Source organism: Colletotrichum abscissum (assembly GCF_030869225.1).
Source record: "Colletotrichum abscissum strain IMI 504890 chromosome Unknown Scaffold_14.1, whole genome shotgun sequence".
Classification (NCBI taxonomy): domain Eukaryota; kingdom Fungi; phylum Ascomycota; class Sordariomycetes; order Glomerellales; family Glomerellaceae; genus Colletotrichum; species Colletotrichum abscissum.
The window spans coordinates 284,022-302,549 of record NW_026850032.1 but is presented as its reverse complement, the minus strand read 5'-3'; the positions used below and the strand labels follow the sequence as shown (position 1 = coordinate 302,549).

Below are 18,528 nucleotides of genomic sequence, written 5' to 3'. Positions count from 1 at the left end.
AGGTTTTCATCGCGGCCAAGGGCTTATTAAGTTTTATCGACCGAGGCTACCAGCGGGCGGCTTCCACCTTGGAGTTGTTTGTTCGGCGTTGCCGCTTGTAGAAACAAGGCGGCAACAATGGCATTTCCATAGCATCGTCGGTTGGCCGGGTGGAGGATCAATTCACTCATGGGTGAAGGGCGATGAAGCGAACGGGGCCCTGGCGGAAGATGACAAGACAGATAGGAGGACTGAATTGAGGGCCAACGTGCCGTTGACGCGAGGTGCAGATAGAGTTGCCCGTTGACAGCAGCCGATCCAATGCCGTGAGCTGATCGTTTCCCAGAGTGTCAGAGGGAGCCGTGGGCGTCGTTCTTTGTCAAGTCTCGTTGCACTGTGCAGGGTGCGCTGTCCTTTTTGGTGCTTCCTCCACTGCCTGAATCACGTCGTGAGTGTTGCACCGCAGACGCATCAGCCATTGACTGTGTCCGTACAAGCCACACAGGTCACAGGTGAGGTGATGCCACTGTGATTGTGCGAGGACGGGAAGCACAGTCGAATGCTGATCAATGGAGCCTTGGCCAGCAGCCGGTCAACGTCCGTGGCCTTCGTAGCTCGTGGTGTCGCGAGGAACGGACGAATGCCTCGGGGCAGCCCGCTAGGTCTAAGTGTAAGTTTGCGCGGCTGATGACTGATTGGGATGACCCCGTCAGTGTTTGCCGTCCAGGCTCGTCCTATGTTTCTTCGGAGGAGGGATCAATAGCTGATGCCGGACGTGCTTGATGATAGACGCTAGAGGTGGCCGGTGGTGGCGGCTGCAGCAGCGTCAAGCGAGAGGCGAGATCCGTCCAGGTCGTCTCTGGCAGCTCAAGGTCTGTAGGGGCACCGCAAGTTGCACCTAGAGGCTAGGCGAGCCTGCTTGTGAGGACGCAGCCTGTCTGGCTTTGCTTGGGTTGGGTGTTGCAAGTGCCGATGGCCAGCCAGCTCTGGTTCTAGGTCGAGCCTCGAGCCCGAGCTCTGCCTGGGTATCAGGTTCCTCAAGGCTCAGGGTTAAAGCCTCGAGGCAACTTGGGGTCAGTCGCGTTTGACGCTGTTGAGGAATCATCCGAAGAGAAAGATGACCCTTGGGGCGGCACTAAGTCATCATCCGGAACCTGGTGTTTTAAACTATGGCCTCGTCGGCCTGTTTGCTGCAGGCACGAGGAGAGCTCTGGAATGTGGGCTCTCGGTCAGGTATGACCACGATATCCGTAGCGCCAGAGACGACAGAAAAGATGGTGGGTGTGCGACTGCGCCGTAGACAGAGAGGAGAGAGGCAAGAAACCACAATGAGTGACGGGGAGTAAAGGAATCCGACGCGGGCCTCATGATTCGTGAGATCTACACAGTAGAGAGAGAAAATGGACGGCATGATTTGGCGTTGAGAGGAAAAGTGACTTTGGAACCTCTGTATGTATTCGCTGATCGGTACGTTACGTGGTGGTAGGCGGGACATGGTGAAGGTAATGTGGAAGACACTTCACGGCAGACTAGAGCGAGGTAAGGTGAGGGCCGTGAGGTGAGGCGGAGGGCGGTTGGGCGGGCGGGTTCAGCGACGTCGCCAAAGGCGGAAAAGAACGTTTCCATTAACGCTCTCAGGGTGGATCCGGTACGTACTGATTGATGGAGGCTGCGATACCATGATAGGTACGTACCGTTGGAGGCTGCGGCGGATGGCAGATGGCGTGGGTGCGAGGACGGCAAGATGGATGGCAGCCCCAAGCCTCCAAGTCCCGTCCCGTCCAAAAAAATGGAAGACACTCGACCCTCAAGGTACGTACATGGCCAGAGCTACAACCATGTCTCGCTTTCCAATATCGATTTCCAGCCATTCGCCATGGACAGGGTTTCCAGCAGCACCTAATCGGTATGATGAAGGGCAGACAGAGCCCAGAGGCAGATGGAGGCAGCTGGAGAGAGAGAGAGAGGCTCCAGCCAGGAAGAAAAGATGTTTACCTTAGCGACATGTGTTACAACCCGCTCATCCCACTGTTTCTTACCAGACCACCAGACGTAGCCGTCAACCCTTTGGCCCAGCGCCTGCAAAAATACAGTGTCGAGGAGGATGATGTACAGTCTCACCCACACGGAGGCGGCTGGAGTGATTGGATGGAGTCGAGTTACAAAGTGGCCCTCGTGAGCAGCCGCCCACCCCACTTTCATGGATTATGGGTCCAATGGCCTACTGGTGGTAGGGGCCGGTCGGTCCAGTTCTTTCCCATACAGAAAGTATCAGCTTCCTCCCCATCCTCTTGCCAGTTCTTGCCAGTCCAGTCCAGTCCAGTCCACCTCAGTGCAAGTGCGAGTGTGCAAGTGCAATCCACCCACCCAACCCTCCCACCTCCTTCCCACTGGCGCAACTTTGGAGCGACACCCCCCGGTCGTCTCCGCCCCACACTCGTGCAGCTGCAGAAGGAGCTGTGGCCCCGTTCATTGGCTCCTGCTCCCGGCCGGGGCTGGAGGTTCAACTGCATCTCTCACCGCTTCTTTCGCGGGCTCGTCGTCGTTCCTCTTCACCCACGCATGCCCGCTTTTGGGGCCCCCGACCAAGTCTCTCGCCCTTCTCACCACCCGAATCTCTTCCTACCCACCTCATCTTCCCCCCAAAACCTTTGTCGCCGCTGCGAAGAAGGTCTTTTGCTCCCCTCATCCACTTCACCACCACCCCGACGAAAGAGCGGTGTCCTGGGGAAAAAGGCCATATCTCTGCTCAAACTCCCCTTTCTCGACTTACACCTATCCGTTGTTGGTCCTTTTTCCACGACTGATCTTACCCAACATGAACGTCAACTTCGATACGAGTGGAGGCGACGCCCTCTTGGATCTCTCCTCCTTCGACCAGCGGGACCGGTTTTCCTATGCCTCGCAAATCCCCTCATCCCAGAACAGCCCCCAGAGCGTCACCAACATGCCCGCTCAGAGGATCTGGCCCATTCCCTTGGATATGACCTCCAATGTCGCAGCCTCGAGTCCTCCCGAGGACCAACAAGCCCACTCGCCTTCACATAGCTCCTCACCTTTGAGCCAGCACTCGCATCATTCACCATATCAACAACCCGTCAACTCATTGACCGACTGGGCCTTGCAACAACATCAACATCAGCAACAACAGGCCCCTCATGGATTGCCCGATTACTCCCAATATGTCTCCGACGCCTACATGCCCGTAACATACAACCCATACGCCCCGGGCTTCCAGACAAATCCCATCGACTTTCTCCCCGCCACGACCCAGGCGCTGCAGGCCGCAAACTTTCAACTCGCATCCGCCTTCAACACGATGCCCCCCATGGACGACACTGTTCCGGCTATGAATTGGAGCTTGGGAATGGAGAGCTGGCACGATATTCAAGCCGCTGCCTCAGCGTTGCAAATCGACGGTCTGTCACATAGCATCGGCAGCAATTCGCCCACGGGTACCTTCCTCGAGGTCCTGTCCCTGCCGAGCACTGGCAATGGAGAGGGGTGGTCAATGGTCGTTGAACAAGGCTCTGGAGCAGGATTCGACCACTTCCAACAGGCACAGCCCAATGCGGCAATCTTCAACCCCAGCCAGACACTTCACTTGAGAACCAACTCGGACTCGTCGGACGGCGCCAATTCATTTGAACTCGGCAGCTATGAGGAGATTGCTCCCTTCCCCATCTCTCCCTTCTCCCCCGAGTCTGATGGATACGTCGATGCCGGATCTCACCGCAATTGCTTCGGAGACAACCACAACCACGCTCATACTCACAGCCACGCTCATGCACACACTCACACTCACGCCCACGTTCACAACCACGACACAGTCAGCCCTGCAGCAGCTGTTGCTCCCATGCCCATCAAGACGACTACTCCGACCCGGCCAACTCCCGCCAGCGGCTCCGGCGCCACGTCTCCCCCAATTCTCACCACCGCCCGGAGAAACTCGGGCCAGAGGCGCAGCCCCGTCACCGGCAAGGCTACCAAGGCCGTCATTCGCCGCACTTCAACCGGCAAGAAGGATGGCACTGAGGTCAAGAAGGTTGGCCGCAGAAAGGGTCCTCTCCTGCCCGAGCAGCGCAAGCAGGCCAGTGAGATTAGAAAGCTTCGTGCCTGCCTGCGTTGCAAGTTCTTGAAGAAGACCTGTGACAAGGGTGAGCCTTGTGCTGGTTGCCAGCCGTCTCACGCCCGCCTGTGGCAGGTTCCTTGCACTCGTATTGACATCAAGGATATCGGCTACTTCATGAAGGACTGGAAGGCCGACTATGAGCGCCACCTTGGACGTGGTGTCTCGGTCTACAATGTCAAGGGCTTCGCTCAGAACGAGACCGTCATGTGGATCACTCACGGCTACGGCTTTGCCCTCCCCGTCTACGTCCGCGAGGTCTACGTGGCCGATGAGAGCTGCTTCCAGGTCGACTGGGTTGAGTCCTGCTTGACCGATCAGGAGCCCATCGACTTTGACATCCGCACCGAGAGACTCGATGTCGGTGCCAAGGGCGTTTCCGTTGAGGCTCTGTCCGACTATCTTGACAAGCACATTGATGGAGGCTTTGAGGATTTCATCGAGGATCACTTCGAGGGCACTCCCTTCATCACCGAGATCCTCAAGACTGCTCACCGCTACTACGTCAAGGAGCGTATGCCCGTCATCCGTAAGGCTCTGAAGCTCGTTCTTGCCTACAACCTCACCCTGCACATCACCATGGTCGAGAGCCAAGGCGAGGATGTTCAGCTTGATGGCCAGATTGATGATGAGGACTCCAAGTACTACGGCAAGACCGTTGCCCCCGTCATGATCAACTTCCAGATCAAATGTGCCATGGCCGACATGTGGCGTGAGCTTCAGAAGGAGATTCTCGAGGAGCTGTCTGCCCTGTACTCCAGTGTCTACAGCGGTGAGCGTCTCAAGAACTGGCCCACCATCTTCATGCTGGCTTCCATTCTCCTCGCTGTTTGGGAGGAGATGCAGTTCGACTGCCACTACCGTGTTCCCGATCCGGCCGCCGTCAACAAGTTCTGCAATGACATGGAGACCACTCCTGTCGGTGTCATTGTTGGCCTCTTCCACGCCATCTCCCAGAAGCTCCCTGCCTTTATGGACTGGGACACCGCCAAGCACGGCCACCTCCTGAACAACAACGTCGCTGTCTGCGAGGCCATGACCGAAGTCCGTCAGCATGTCATCAAGCACGGTAAGTTCCACTCATTCTGGCCATTGTATCTGCAGACCACTAATAGTCCAAACAGAGGCATACTTGCGTACTCGCCCCGACGCCAGCTTTGACCGCAACGACTTTGACTGCTTGTCGAACAAGTTCTTGTCAAAGCTCGTTATCCGCGCCAACTGATTGTCCTCTACTGTGCTATTATTATTGCTGCCATTTACTTTTCCTTCTTGAGATTATGATTTTTTTTTTTTGAAAAGCCCCTGGGTGGGCAAATTTTGTTGGCATCTCTTTTGTTATTTCGAGTCACAGCGACGGCGTTGAACGAGACACCACACACACACACACACCACAAGATCTCTACCCCACCTCTTCACTTCACTTCTTTTCGGCTGGTCACCTCCCCACCACGACGATTCATCGCGATGTGTTACGACCTTTTATCATGATTCAAATTACGAATGTATGACTCGAAGCTTAACGGGGTTGGTGGTCTGGAGTCGAGCGCAGGCGAGAAGGGCTGCGCTGCGGCAAAGAGAGACGCGACATGCGCCAGGGACGTTCATGGAGACGATCATGCCGGCACGACATGCAAATGACAGAGCATAGCAAGCATAGACGATTATGATATGCATTGGAATTTTTGGGCGTTGGAAGGGCCCTTTTGCAAAAAAAACAAAAAACCTTCACACAGAGAACTGGAGAGGCACAATTGGCCGATATCGGCATTTTACGTTGTTGTAGTTAACTTGGGTCAAAATCGATATATCGAGATTGTTTGTTTCGCGCCCTTCATACAATGAGTTACTATGCACTTTGTCCAGCCCGTGTCCCAGATGTGAAGCTTTTGTCCCAAGTGAGATGCATGTACGCCGGTACGGATATCTTGAGAGGTCAATGAGATACGGCAGGGAGATATGAGGGTCAGATGAGACAGAATGCAAGCCTCGGCGTGCAGCCCACAACGTGGTGAACCACACTAGGTTAGAGCAACGTGATCTAGTCAGTCTGGGGAACGAACCTCTGCGGGCTTAAAGCAGGGTCAATGAGGGGAAGAACGGCCTTATCGCAGCAAATGGGGATGGGGGACAACACCCTTAGGCCTCTGGTTCGATTTCGCCCAAACCAATGAGAAGAGTGGCTGGAGGGGCAAGGATGCTTATGGTGGTGGTGATTGTGCTGCAGAAGAAAAGTGCATCCAACGTGGTCGGGTTGTAGTTGTACCATTGTCTCCCAGGTATTGACGGGGGCGGTGCTGGGCGCGGGGTGTGTAGGTGTGTCTCGCTCGTGTGGGCGAAACGTCGCCTTTTGGCCCCTTGGAAGGAAAGCGCGTGAACAGATGTCGCGATAAGGCCCGAGCGACGAGCGAGCAAAGACCGATGTCGCCATCGCTTCATTCCTCGGCTGACGAAAGCATCGCTTCGGAAGAGGATACGGAGGTTCGCATTCTTCTGATCATGCTGAAGACAACTTTTTCAATGAGTTGGTTGTCTGTCTGGAGACGCCGAACTGGGATCCGTATGATTTTTCTCGTCTTTGGCTGAAGTATTGGTAAACTGTCTGTTTGTCTGTCTGCCTCGGGCGGTGGTTCGTAAAATCAGGGTTCGGGAGAGGTTGGGGGTGCAGTGGCCTTTGGGATGACGTCGGCTCATTTCACCTGCCACCCCGGTCTCGCCGGTCCTTCTCCGCACTTTAGTGTTTGGCCGTGTTATGTTGGGTGAGGATTGAGGAGTGGCCGGCGACATTCAACAACTCGCCGGCCAAGTCGAAAGGAAGGCATCGTGGCGACTTGGGATGAGGTTGAGAAAAGCTTTGTATGGGGGCGACGGGATTAGCAAGCGAGCGATTCGGACGGGGCAAAGATTAACCAAGAGGCTCTGGAGGTGGCGATTCTCATGTTCGCTGCCGACTGCATTGCTTGAGGCCTCTAAGTCTGAGTGCGTGTTGAGTGGACGAGGACTCAAGTTGGGGTTGTTTCCTGGCCGCTACGGTCTGCCTATCCGGGTGGCGGGTGGGGCGATTGTTTGTCAGTGACAGTCACAGCCGGTTCGGACTTGTTTCTGACCCTTTGTGCCTCTTTGCTCTTCGCTCTTTACGCTTGACTTTTGGCTGGCATCCGTGGAATCCGTCAAGCGCAGGTGAGACACGACGAATTCCAGTCATAGGTGTCAAACCGAAGCCAGCCTTGCCAGCCTGCTTGATTTCGATATGGGAAGTATCGAGTCTATCGGCAGCTAGCATCGTGGGCATTCCTCAGGATGCGCTCGGCGAAGTCTTCAGCCCCAGTGTCTGTCGTCGGCGGTGACGATTGTTCCCGGTCGTGTTGGACGTGGTAAACAGAGGTGAAGTGAGGACGCCCGGGAAGAGGCGGAGTAGGTACAGGGATTGGCGGTGGGCCTCTTGCGACCCATCAGTTCATCAGTGACATTCTCGAGACGCTGCAGGAGACTAGCGGTATCGAGGTCGCGGGGGGTTTGCCTGTCCAAAATTCAGTCGTCTTGCAGCTTCACCAAAACTAAGGCAAAGATGTCAAAATCTTGTGGAAGCTGACACTCAGACGGGTATGCCAGATTAGATCGTACACCTCGCTGTCTTTTTGCGTGTGTTTTGACCTTGGGACTACTGCGCAGGGGCGGCATGAACGAGACCATCTGATCAAAGAAGCGGCGGCGACGAGTGGCCAACCTTCCAGCGCAAGTCGCAACTGAGACATCAGGCACAGCACTCTGGGTTCCAGCCTTCCCAGGTTCGTGGTCAAGAAGCGTGCGATAAGGACCAAGGAAGAGGTTCTTCTACCTCTTTGAGGGTTGAGATTTGTGTGAGTCTGGAGGTAGATGTACGGATTTCCGAGAAAATGGCCCACCTGGTTCTGGAGGGTTCCGGCTTGCTCCTGCCTACTTTAGCGCCTTGTGGCACTTGCGCAGTTGCTGATGAATCATTCGCCATTCCCCCAGACAAGGCACTCAGAACTGAGAAAGAAGGCACTCAGTGCCACTAACTGCATAACCTGCCCCACTTTCTCACACCTGCGCCTCCAATCAGACCCCTCCTTCCCTGCCTTCCTTGCCTTCCGCGGCCAGTCAGTCACCAAGCACCCAGGAAGGCACCACCACCCAACTTGGCTCCAGGTCCTTCCTTCCTTCCCGCCTTCAGGCAGGCCGCATCTCTCTGACACCTTGGTTGCCTTTCGGTATTTAAACCACTTCACCTCTTCATCCTTCTCCCCTCCTCCTTTTCCCCATCACATCCCCTACACAATACTTCCGCTCGACGAATCTCTCATCAGCGATCACTCGGTTACGAGCAACTACATTCAGTAATACCAAAGAGCAACACCACACATCAGAATTCAGCGAAGTTGCCATCATGCAGATCTTCGTCAAGACCCGTAAGTCATCCAGGCATCCAAGCGTCATTCCCATTAGTAACTGACGTCTTTCCTCCCAGTCACCGGCAAGACCATCACTCTTGAGGTCGAGTCCTCCGATACCATCGATAACGTGAAGTCCAAGATTCAGGACAAGGAGGGCATTCCCCCCGATCAGCAGCGTCTCATTTTCGCTGGCAAGCAGCTTGAGGACGGCCGCACCCTCTCCGACTACAACATCCAGAAGGAGTCTACCCTCCACTTGGTTCTCCGCCTTCGTGGTGGTATGCAGATCTGTAAGTTGCTCTACATCCATGCTGCCCCCAGACATGTGGTTGCTAATCCATTCTGTAGTCGTCAAGACGCTCACTGGCAAGACCATCACCCTTGAGGTCGAGTCTTCTGATACTATTGACAATGTTAAGTCGAAGATTCAGGATAAGGAGGGCATCCCCCCTGACCAGCAGCGTTTGATCTTTGCTGGCAAGCAACTTGAGGATGGTCGTACCCTGTCCGACTACAACATTCAGAAGGAGTCCACTCTCCACTTGGTTCTTCGTCTTCGCGGTGGTATGCAGATTTTCGTCAAGACCCTTACCGGCAAGACGATCACGCTCGAGGTTGAATCTTCAGACACCATCGACAATGTCAAGTCGAAGATCCAAGATAAGGAGGGCATCCCTCCCGACCAGCAGCGCTTGATCTTCGCCGGAAAGCAGCTTGAGGATGGTCGCACCTTGTCGGATTACAACATTCAGAAGGAGTCCACCCTGCATCTCGTCCTGCGTTTGCGTGGTGGTATGCAGATCTTCGTCAAGACGCTGACTGGAAAGACGATTACGTTGGAAGTCGAGTCATCTGACACGATTGATAACGTGAAGTCTAAGATCCAGGACAAGGAGGGTATCCCTCCTGACCAGCAGCGTCTTATCTTCGCCGGAAAGCAGCTGGAAGATGGTCGCACTCTGAGCGACTACAACATCCAGAAGGAATCAACCCTTCATCTCGTCCTCCGTCTTCGTGGCGGTCAGTAAGCGACGGGTCAGCGATGGGGAAGTTGCCTTGTACGAGGCATGGCGTTAATGGATTACGATTACGGCGGGACAATGGTTCTGAATGATATCTTCACATATTCCTAGAAGTTAGCTAGGCACTCATACGCTCATGAAAGCGTCAATACTAGACTCTATTGAAGTCTCAAACACTTTGCATTGCTGTACCGTGATATTTCTGTTTCATTTCTTGTTGCGATGCGAATGTCACTGTCTGGAGGTTGACCCATTTATCGCTTATCAGTGACGTACCTGATGGAACGAGGTCCGTAACCGGTGGGGCTGCGGAGTGCACGCTCCTAAAGCTCCTCGAAACTCGCGCCTAAATGATTGAAATCTTCCCCACAACATAATTATCCTGCCCGATTCCGTGAGTTGCGCCGCGACATGAACAGCCCGTGGAAGTCCTGGAAACACTTGGAAACTCGCGTTCTTTTGCCTCCATAGTTTGGGGGGTCTTTTACACCAGCCACGCAGCATTTGAGTCTCAAAGTCTACCAGCATCGTCTCACGGCAGCCTACGAGGCTGAGAAGGGCTATGCGGACCTTCTTCTACCACCTCAAGTTCGAGCTCTATCCCACTTCAAGCCCCGCACTCGCCGACACCAACGTCGTCAAAGGGAAACAGCAGGAAGAAGCCCTCAGTAAAGACGTGTGGCTTCCGCCGAAAGGCGCCAACATCTTCGCTGAACTTCCCGCGCATTCCAGGAAAAGTTCGAAGAGGCCGAGTACGAGCTTCCGACCGCAGCCTTCACCACTACAACCCTTCGAACCACCCTACCCCGCCGATACCTATCGATCGAGCACACACCGAGCGCCGGAAACTACTTCGAACCCGAACCTCATCGACTGCGGACCTTCCAGAGCTCCGGCCAAGGAAGATAGTGGCAGTAACATCGAGAGGATAACCGAGAGGCAGTGGAGAGCTCGTACGCAGAGCTTCCCTCCCCCGCCTTCTTCGGCAGCGATCCGACCAGAGACGGCAGTCAAGGACTGGCGCTTTGGTCAAGTCAGCATCGAGAGCATCGACATCGAGTCAGAAAGCGACGAGAATACAGATCAAATGGCGGCCGAGGCAACAAGCTCTGGGGCAGACCTTGGCGTTGGTCCAACATTTGGTGGCGCTGGAATCTCCACGAAGGCAAAATATGTCCCTCTCGACACAAAGAGTACGGAAGTGGGCTGGGGAGTAGTACATTTTTACCGCGACGAGGAGGGAACACCTTCCTTGGGACTGCCGTCTTCAGAGGGAGACGACGTCGAGGCAGAGGACTGCACGACGCTTTGCATACCTGCAGTTCCAAGTTACCTGAGCCCGGGCGACTTCATCGGCTATGTCGGGGAGAAATGGAGGAATGACATCAGTCACTGGCGAATGGTCATGACTGCTAGGATGAACCGGTATTTAGTGCTCCTCAAGTTTGGAAACAGCGAGAAGGCAAGGGCGTGGCAGAGGGAGTTTGACGGAAAGGTCTTCAACAGTATGGAGGTGAGTAGTCAACTGCAAGCCCTGACGCGGCCGTGCAACTGACTCTTCTGCAGGCGCAAGTTTGCCATGTTGTCTTCGTTAAATCGATCACCTTTGAGACGCCGACTCGAGAAAACAGGACATTTCCCGACCTTAATCACGACCCCTTCACGCCTTCCTCTTCTTCCGTCGTCGCCTCCAGCAGTCTCAGGCCTTTCCCTCCGCCGACCCCGAATCTTATCGAACTACCTACTTGCCCCGTGTGCCTCGAGCGCATGGACGATACGACAGGTCTAATGACGATTCCTTGCCAGCACGTCTTTCACTGTACCTGCCTGCAAAATTGGAAAGGCTCAGGATGTCCGGTCTGCCGACACACGAATCCCGAAACCACATACGATCCATCAAACCCATATACACAACCATTTGGCTCTTCCGTGTCGAATCTGTGCAGCGTTTGCGATTCCACCGATGACCTATGGATCTGCCTGATCTGCGGAAATGTCGGCTGTGGTCGATATAAGGGCGGCCATGCTAAGGACCACTGGAAAGAGACGGCGCATAGCTTCTCTCTGGAGCTAGAGACGCAGCATGTATGGGATTACGCTGGGGATACGTGGGTACATCGTTTGATCCGTGATAAGGGCGACGGTAAGGTCGTGGAGCTCCCAGGCAGCAACGGACATCACCACGGGCCGGAAGGCGGTTACGAAGATACTGTTCCCCGTGCAAAGCTGGACAATATTGGCTTGGAATACACTCATCTCCTGACCAGTCAGCTCGAGTCACAGCGAGTCTACTTTGAGGAGATGATCAGCAAAGTGGCAGACAAGGCCTCAAAAGCAGCAGCGATAGCCGAGTCTGCATCGGCACAAGCTACCACAGCTCTAGAAGAGAATGCCACCCTCAAGACGGAGCTGACACGTCTCCAAACGCAAGTCATTCCACAACTCGAGCGGGACGCAGAGCGCGACCGAGCAAAGGCCACCAAGGCCCAGGAACTCGCCCGCAACATGGGCAAAGCCCTGCAGGAGGAGAAGCAAGTCACACAGGGGCTCATGAAGCGCGTGGAACACAACAAAGCCGAGCTCGAAGCCCTGAAGAAGAGCGAGGCGTCTTACAAGGAGCAGGTGGCAGAGCTGCAGGAGATGAACAGAGATTTGTCCATGTTTATATCGGGACAAGAAAAGTTGCAGCAGATGGAGAAGGCGGGCGAGATCGAGGCTGGTGAAATCGCGGAAGGGAGCGCCAGCGTTCCTGAGAAGAAGGGAAAGCGGAGGGCGAGAAAGTAGAGCCTGCTCAACGGTGTTCATTGAATTCGGCGTTCACAGGAGGGCGGTGGTTTGGCATCTCACGGTGCATGCATTTAACGATACCTACACAGTATTAGAGTGGTCAATTGATAGCAATGAGTTTTCAGGAGCTTCTTTTCTCTCCTCGCTCGATTTGTGATGTTTTCCATGGTTCCGCATCCTGTATCTATTATATCGGGTTGTTCGTCTCCCCCGGACAATGTCTGATTCTCTCAGGCGTAGCTCTCGTCTCGTCAGGATCGCGTCTTTCATCCTTCCAATTAGCAACGGTGGGCTCTATGTATCATGAGCGGCCTAGACTGAATCACGGAATGTACTGGGCGAACATGCTGGTGTCTATGGTTCCTCAGTATAACAGGTACTCACATATGGAGGGTCTTTTCTGTACAATTGCGAGTTGGAATGGAAGGCTTGAATAGCAGAAATGTGGGTGGAAGTTGCCGGTCACCAGGTTTAAGGCTGCTGGACTGAGTTGTATGGGGCGAGATGAATACTTACTTGATGAGTACTGAAGGGTGCGGTTGGAGACGATCAGTCTTGATCATTGAAGACATCATAGCGATGCCAGGGAGACAAAGTTGAACAAAGAGAAATTTTCTTTATCTATCTACAGGAAGCAGTTTATCCTGCCGAATGGGGTAGAATCATGCGATACCCACAGCAAACCCTCTCACATAAACATAGTATGTGGCGATATCCGATTGATATAAGATGCCATGACTTGGGTCCCCAGGTGCGCCTTTTGCTTCTAAACGCCGGTTTTTTTTTTCTCATGTTTTGATGCTTTCATGTACAAGATGGTACAATATCATTTCCAGTGACCAATATTCAGCTGTCATCTCGTTATGACATCGTAGCATCGTGTTCGCGTAACTGACTCCGACTTTGTCATCCCCGGCCCCGTTCCAGAGCTTCGCCGATTTAGACCAGACAAGACGCAGCCACGTCCCAGGCGGATTGCTCCACATCGGCTTGTGTACTGGACATGTTTTTGTAGAAGCTCAAGAAGAGTGAGGCGAGGAACGACCCTGAGACTACAACGAGGGGGAGCACCGGAAGGATACCGTCGAGGACTAGGCCTGGGCCCTCGAGTAATGTGGCTTGAGTCGCGTAGAAAAATACGATGGAGAGAAAGGAATAGCTAATTTGGATAGAGATGGATGTCAGCTTCATATTGTTTGATCGTGTGTAAACACTTACGCATTGGGCATTTTTGACATATGGCGCCACACCATGAAGAGGACAGCGCCTCCAATCAGTGCGAAGCACCAAAGGCTATCCTCTCTAATTAGTACTTTAGATGCAAGGGCCGAAGCAGAGAGGACATACCTCGTGTATGCAACATCGCCCAAGTTGTGCCCGTCTCTTGCAACCGCAACGTATATAGATGTGATGGCTGTTGCTATCCCGCCGATCATTCGCAGCATCGTCAGGACACGGCCGCCACGGCATAGCATGCTGACTCTCGGCCCGAAATTTATGTCAGGCAGCATTCTGGAAAAGAAGAAGGGGGTTCCGTTAGCAATGAGTTTGTTTCGCAGACCATGTACTACTAGAAGCGTACCCAATGATGGTTGATATAACACTTAAGGGTGTCCGCGGCACCGGCGCTGACGCTTGGGGAGCATTTGGGTGCCCAAGCTGCTGATTCTGTGTATCTCGATCGCTCATTTGGATGGATTTGGCCAAGTCGTGGTTAGGTTGAGGGTAGATGTACGTTTGCTTTTGGGGTCGAAGAGCCACGAAGTTGACGATGGTTTGTTTATGCAGGAGACGGCGCTGCGTGTATTCGCCTACACGTCAGATGGCGGGGTGAGGACAGGACGGAGGGGAAAGAGCTCGACATCGAATTCCCTTGAATGACCTACTTTTACCTAACGCTGGTCAAAGGAGGCAGTGTAGATTTAATTGGTTGTGACTGTCCGCTGCCCCGTCTCACATACTCGAAGGATGATTCGTCTCCGTGAACATCTCATTGAGGGGTTAGGCCGCGCCACACTTCCAGGCTCACAACTTCGCCAAAACACTGAACATCAGCCAATTTGCTCGCTAAGACAGCTTCAGCAGATCACTTTGAGATTCTACAAGACATGACTTTAAAGTTCGTTGGTGTGGTTGTCGGACTCACGCCACTTTTCAACGTGTTGGCCGCTGTGTTGAAGGAATTTCGTGGAGGAAGGATTTTAGGTCAACCTGATATTGAGCATAGCGGTCTCGAGCTCAACGGTCTAGAGAAGGGGGATTTGGACCTTTGGTCCTGCACGAGCGATCTGGATCGCGACGACATCGACGAGTTGAAGAAACCAGTGAAAGTGCTGCTAGCGAAGGGATCAATATTGCTTGGGTCGATAGCCCTAGACCTGGCCGCTACACTCCACCGAAGTCAGACAGCCCGCAGTCAGTCTACTTTAGACGCAGGCTTATCGATCGAAGGCGACCATATGTACGGCGAGAACTCGTTGATAGAGAAGACTTTGGGACCAAGCATGACGGAAAAGGTCAGTACCCAACACAAAGCTATCGAAGCCATGGCTAACATCCATCAACATCTAATACTGGCTCAGGTCATCACCCATACCCTCTCGAGCCCGACAACTGGCGTGCTGATTCTTGGGTTGGTCACATATGGAGTCGGGGCGTCAACGATATACCATCATAATCGCCAAGATAGATATCAGGACGCCGTGCTTGCAGGGTCGATTATATTGTGTGTCTGTTTGGGAAGGGTTTCGGGTCTTGATACCCCAAACATCCTCGTGTGTACCCTCCCTTGGACAGTGTTGATTGCTATATCTCTCAGCGATATGGCACATCGATATTGCATCGTTCAGTCAAAGAGCAAGGAGTCCTCCCCTTCTTCAAGCTCATAGTACTCTCCTGGCTTGGCGAAGCCACTCGCAGCCTTCATCGAGAATGTGGCGTTCTGTTGAAGATTGGCTACTTGTTTGGTATCTCTCGTGAGGAGTTTTCAAAGAAAGCATAAAGACCAAAAAGTAGCAATCGGATGGAAATCAAGGGAAACAAGGAGCCCTGAAATTTCCCTGAAATTTCATGTGCAAGAATTTTTCGACGGAGGTTTCGCAAAACATTTAGAGTCAGTCTGCATTTTGAAAAGACGCGCCGTTTCGACCAATACAACGAACCATTCGCTCCACACAACGCACGTGCTATTGTTTGGTCCCTACATAATCAAAGATACTTAGCAAGTTAGTGAGCATCAATTCTGGGGTGTTTACCATTAAGCAGGAGAAAGAGATTCTACTCTGAACTACTACAAGTTTTCTCCCTTGGTGAGTGGCGATCATCAGTTGACCCGGATTACCGATTTCTGCGCACAGGAAACAAAATTGGCGAGATGCTCAAACCAGAAACTGTAGTGAAGACTTCTAGATAATTGGTATGTTGAAGAATATTCGAGCATAGTATACGCGAAAACTTGAGGTCTATGTCTGGCTGCAAATTTCCGGTGCTGGGTTGGAGAAGTGGTTCGGCCGTCTAGGGTACTGATATGAATCAGAAGGCTACCACCTACAAACGTTTGAGCCTTGGCTCTGTTGACTTGTTTTCTATTTTGACTAAAATCAATTCAGCATACAGTACTGCTCTTGAACAACCACAATATAAGGCACACTTAGTTATCAAAAGTCGTAAGCCCCGACAAAGTTTTACGGGCCATCGGCTAGTGAGAAATTGCGCAAGTGTCTGCATCATAGTGAACGACGCAAAAGCTTGCGATTCTAGCGTCCCATGGATTCAGCCTCTGAGCTCAGCGGCATATCTCATCAAGGATGAGCGGTGTCTATGTCACTACCTAGGCTGCCATGGGACGAAGAGTTGAAGGCATTATACAAGGGCCGAGAGTGGTCGTTCGCGAGCGCCTACAGTTCCAACCCATACGCCGAATATTCATGCTTTGAAGACAAATGAGCTACTCGAGGCAGTATACTTAGTGGCGATTATTGTGAATGGCCTCCTTTTGTGATTTTGACACTCCTTTCCCTACCCCACTGACTCCAAAGTCTAATATCACGACCAAAACCCGTTGTTACATGAAGCAAAGTCAAAGTACAATACAATAACCATATTCTACAACAGCAGATAAGAAATATGAAGTCCGAAAAAACTGCAAAAGATTGGTACACGCCCAACCTCGAGCGAGGCTCGAACTTGCGCGTCCCGCGAGGCAACCAGAGAGGGCCCGATCGGGATATTTGCTTTCCCTCAGCATGCTGAGGTGATACCACTAGACCAAGCGCACTTGATCTAGCGGTACCGCCTCATCTGGTGAAAGCAAAGCGAGTTGGAGCGCCTCATGAGGGTATGGACGGGAGATGGAAAAGACATCCGGGTGTGGAGCATGGAGGTGAGGCAGGTAGGTGAACTTGCGCACAGCCTTGGGAAGAAAGGTATGCCAGTTCAATCCAAAACCTTCCTGCCATATAACCCGGTTGTCTATCTACCCAAGGTATATACAGCCCCAAATTGTGTGGATGGACCGGCTACTGAGAGCTCAGAGTCAACCCCCTGATGACCACGTCTTGCTACGGCACCATCAGCATGCCCCATGCCATGGCCGTACAGAAGGTTCGAGACGAAAAGCCCATTGCGCCATGATAAGTTCTGATCGGTGCCCTTCAAAGGGGAGAAAAAGAATTGAGAGGAGAATTGATGGGTATCACAAACGTATCCTGTCCTCCAACCACTCCGCAATGGCATCCTCCCCACGTTCACCAAGCTCAAGCCCCTCGTTCGCACCAACCTCGACGACAGTCACCCGCCTCTCAGCCTCGGCTTCCACGTCAAAGTCCTCGTCCCACTGCAGCCTCGCCTTGAACTCCAGCTTCTCCAAGCTCCGCCTCATCAACCCCGCCAGCTCCGTAGCCTGGGCTTCAAACGTGTGCCCTGCCACCTTCCGTCTCCTCGCCGTCTTAGAAGCGAGTTCTCCAGCCATGGAAGATGCCAAGCTGCTTTTCCTCGTCGTCGTCTTACGCCTCGTCACAGGTTCAGTCGGGGTATCATGGAGTAACAAAGCATGAGGCAGCTTGAGCGTCGACTTTCTCGGCGGGAACACAAGCGCACTCCGCCTCGGCGCTGCCATCATCAACCCTTCGGTAAGGCCAAGGATATCAGCCGGCTTCACGTCCGAGTTGACAGAGGAAAGCCGTTCCAATAACGACGACACGGCCTCTGCCCGTAGGAAGCTCGACGGCGCGTTCATGCCGGGCGTCTGGAAGAGGAGACTAGGGCTCACAAACGGGTCGAACAGGTCTACCGGTGAGCGAAACAGGTTCTCCATCTTCATCTGCAGCATATGCAGCGCCGACCCTTCCTCAGGCCGTGGCGGGAGTTTCTTGCTGCGCGCGGTGGCGGGCCTGTTGATCTTGTGGTCCGGGAGAAACATGGACCAGTTGTAGATGCCGTTCCAGGCGATCAGTCCACGGACGGCCATGCGGGCATGGTGATGGGACTCAGTCAGGGCTAGAGAGGTGGCCATGCTGGCGCCGGCGTGGGAGCTGTATACGTATATGTCGCGGCGGGAGTTGGTGCCGGAGGGTAGGAGGTTTTCTGTGATCCAGGTGTAGCCGGCGAGGACGTCGTGTAAGGGAGTGGGCCATGTGAGAGGCGTGGTGAAGTTGAAGTCGGGTTCTGGGTCGTGTTCGGCTTCCGGTGGGGTGGAGACCGGAGACTCGGATCGGGACGGGGACCATCGGTAGTTGATGACGGCCGTTGGGTACGGCATGAGGAAGTGGGGGATGGGGGTCAGGTATCCCGGGGTTGGTGAGAAGGGCGGGATGTACACCATCAAAGGAGTTGCGGCGGGATGACGGTTCACATTGTGAAGACTGATATTTGCGTTAAACAGAAGTCATGGCCTGGTGGGATGGAGTAAGATATACTCTACTGTGATGGCCCCTGAGGAGCGACAAGGCACATCGACGGACTCGATGTCAGGCCTGTCAAGATGGAAACATCTTCGTTGAAAGACATGAGTTGGGCGCAGACGAGACGACAGCCAAGGTGCCGGCCATCTTCTCATCGTCTATGAATATGAGACAATAGCAGGACGAGCTACTGAAATACTCATGTTCAGTTGGTCGCTCACTCATTCACTCACTCATACACTCATACTGATGTGAGTACCTTGGATGTAAGTGTATGATTTTGAGTGAGTTAGTTA

At 53.4% G+C, this 18,528-nt stretch overlaps 7 protein-coding genes across 7 annotated transcripts; 3 read left to right on the top strand and 4 right to left on the bottom strand.

Annotated features, from left to right (window-relative positions):
- Positions 1-538: 538 nt before the first annotated feature.
- On the top strand, positions 539-1,033 carry CABS01_06687 (uncharacterized protein; the record flags this gene model as incomplete). The annotated part of the gene is made up of 3 exons (XM_060540052.1): positions 539-649; positions 769-851; positions 976-1,033. 3 exons carry the CDS (start codon positions 539-541, stop codon positions 1,031-1,033), a joined length of 252 nt encoding a protein of 83 aa, XP_060403736.1.
- CABS01_06686 (uncharacterized protein) lies at positions 878-1,084 on the bottom strand (the record flags this gene model as incomplete). Its single annotated transcript, XM_060540051.1, has 1 exon — positions 878-1,084. One exon carries the CDS (start codon positions 1,082-1,084, stop codon positions 878-880), a length of 207 nt encoding a protein of 68 aa, XP_060403735.1.
- Positions 1,085-2,179: 1,095 nt separating this feature from the next.
- Positions 2,180-5,333, top strand: CABS01_06685 (uncharacterized protein; the record flags this gene model as incomplete). Its single annotated transcript, XM_060540050.1, has 2 exons — positions 2,180-5,177; positions 5,233-5,333. The coding sequence occupies 2 exons, from the start codon at positions 2,180-2,182 to the stop codon at positions 5,331-5,333; spliced, it is 3,099 nt and encodes a 1,032-aa protein (XP_060403734.1).
- Positions 5,334-7,187: 1,854 nt separating this feature from the next.
- Positions 7,188-7,391, bottom strand: CABS01_06684 (uncharacterized protein; the record flags this gene model as incomplete). Its single annotated transcript, XM_060540049.1, has 1 exon — positions 7,188-7,391. One exon carries the CDS (start codon positions 7,389-7,391, stop codon positions 7,188-7,190), a length of 204 nt encoding a protein of 67 aa, XP_060403733.1.
- Positions 7,392-10,107: 2,716 nt separating this feature from the next.
- CABS01_06683 (Zn-finger in ubiquitin-hydrolase) lies at positions 10,108-12,329 on the top strand (the record flags this gene model as incomplete). Its single annotated transcript, XM_060540048.1, has 2 exons — positions 10,108-11,058; positions 11,112-12,329. 2 exons carry the CDS (start codon positions 10,108-10,110, stop codon positions 12,327-12,329), a joined length of 2,169 nt encoding a protein of 722 aa, XP_060403732.1.
- A 942-nt stretch (positions 12,330-13,271) lies between these two features.
- On the bottom strand, positions 13,272-13,843 carry CABS01_06682 (uncharacterized protein; the record flags this gene model as incomplete). Its single annotated transcript, XM_060540047.1, has 3 exons — positions 13,272-13,491; positions 13,551-13,625; positions 13,680-13,843. 3 exons carry the CDS (start codon positions 13,841-13,843, stop codon positions 13,272-13,274), a joined length of 459 nt encoding a protein of 152 aa, XP_060403731.1.
- A 3,182-nt stretch (positions 13,844-17,025) lies between these two features.
- On the bottom strand, positions 17,026-18,153 carry CABS01_06681 (uncharacterized protein; the record flags this gene model as incomplete). Its single annotated transcript, XM_060540046.1, has 1 exon — positions 17,026-18,153. The coding sequence occupies one exon, from the start codon at positions 18,151-18,153 to the stop codon at positions 17,026-17,028; it is 1,128 nt and encodes a 375-aa protein (XP_060403730.1).
- Positions 18,154-18,528: the final 375 nt, after the last annotated feature.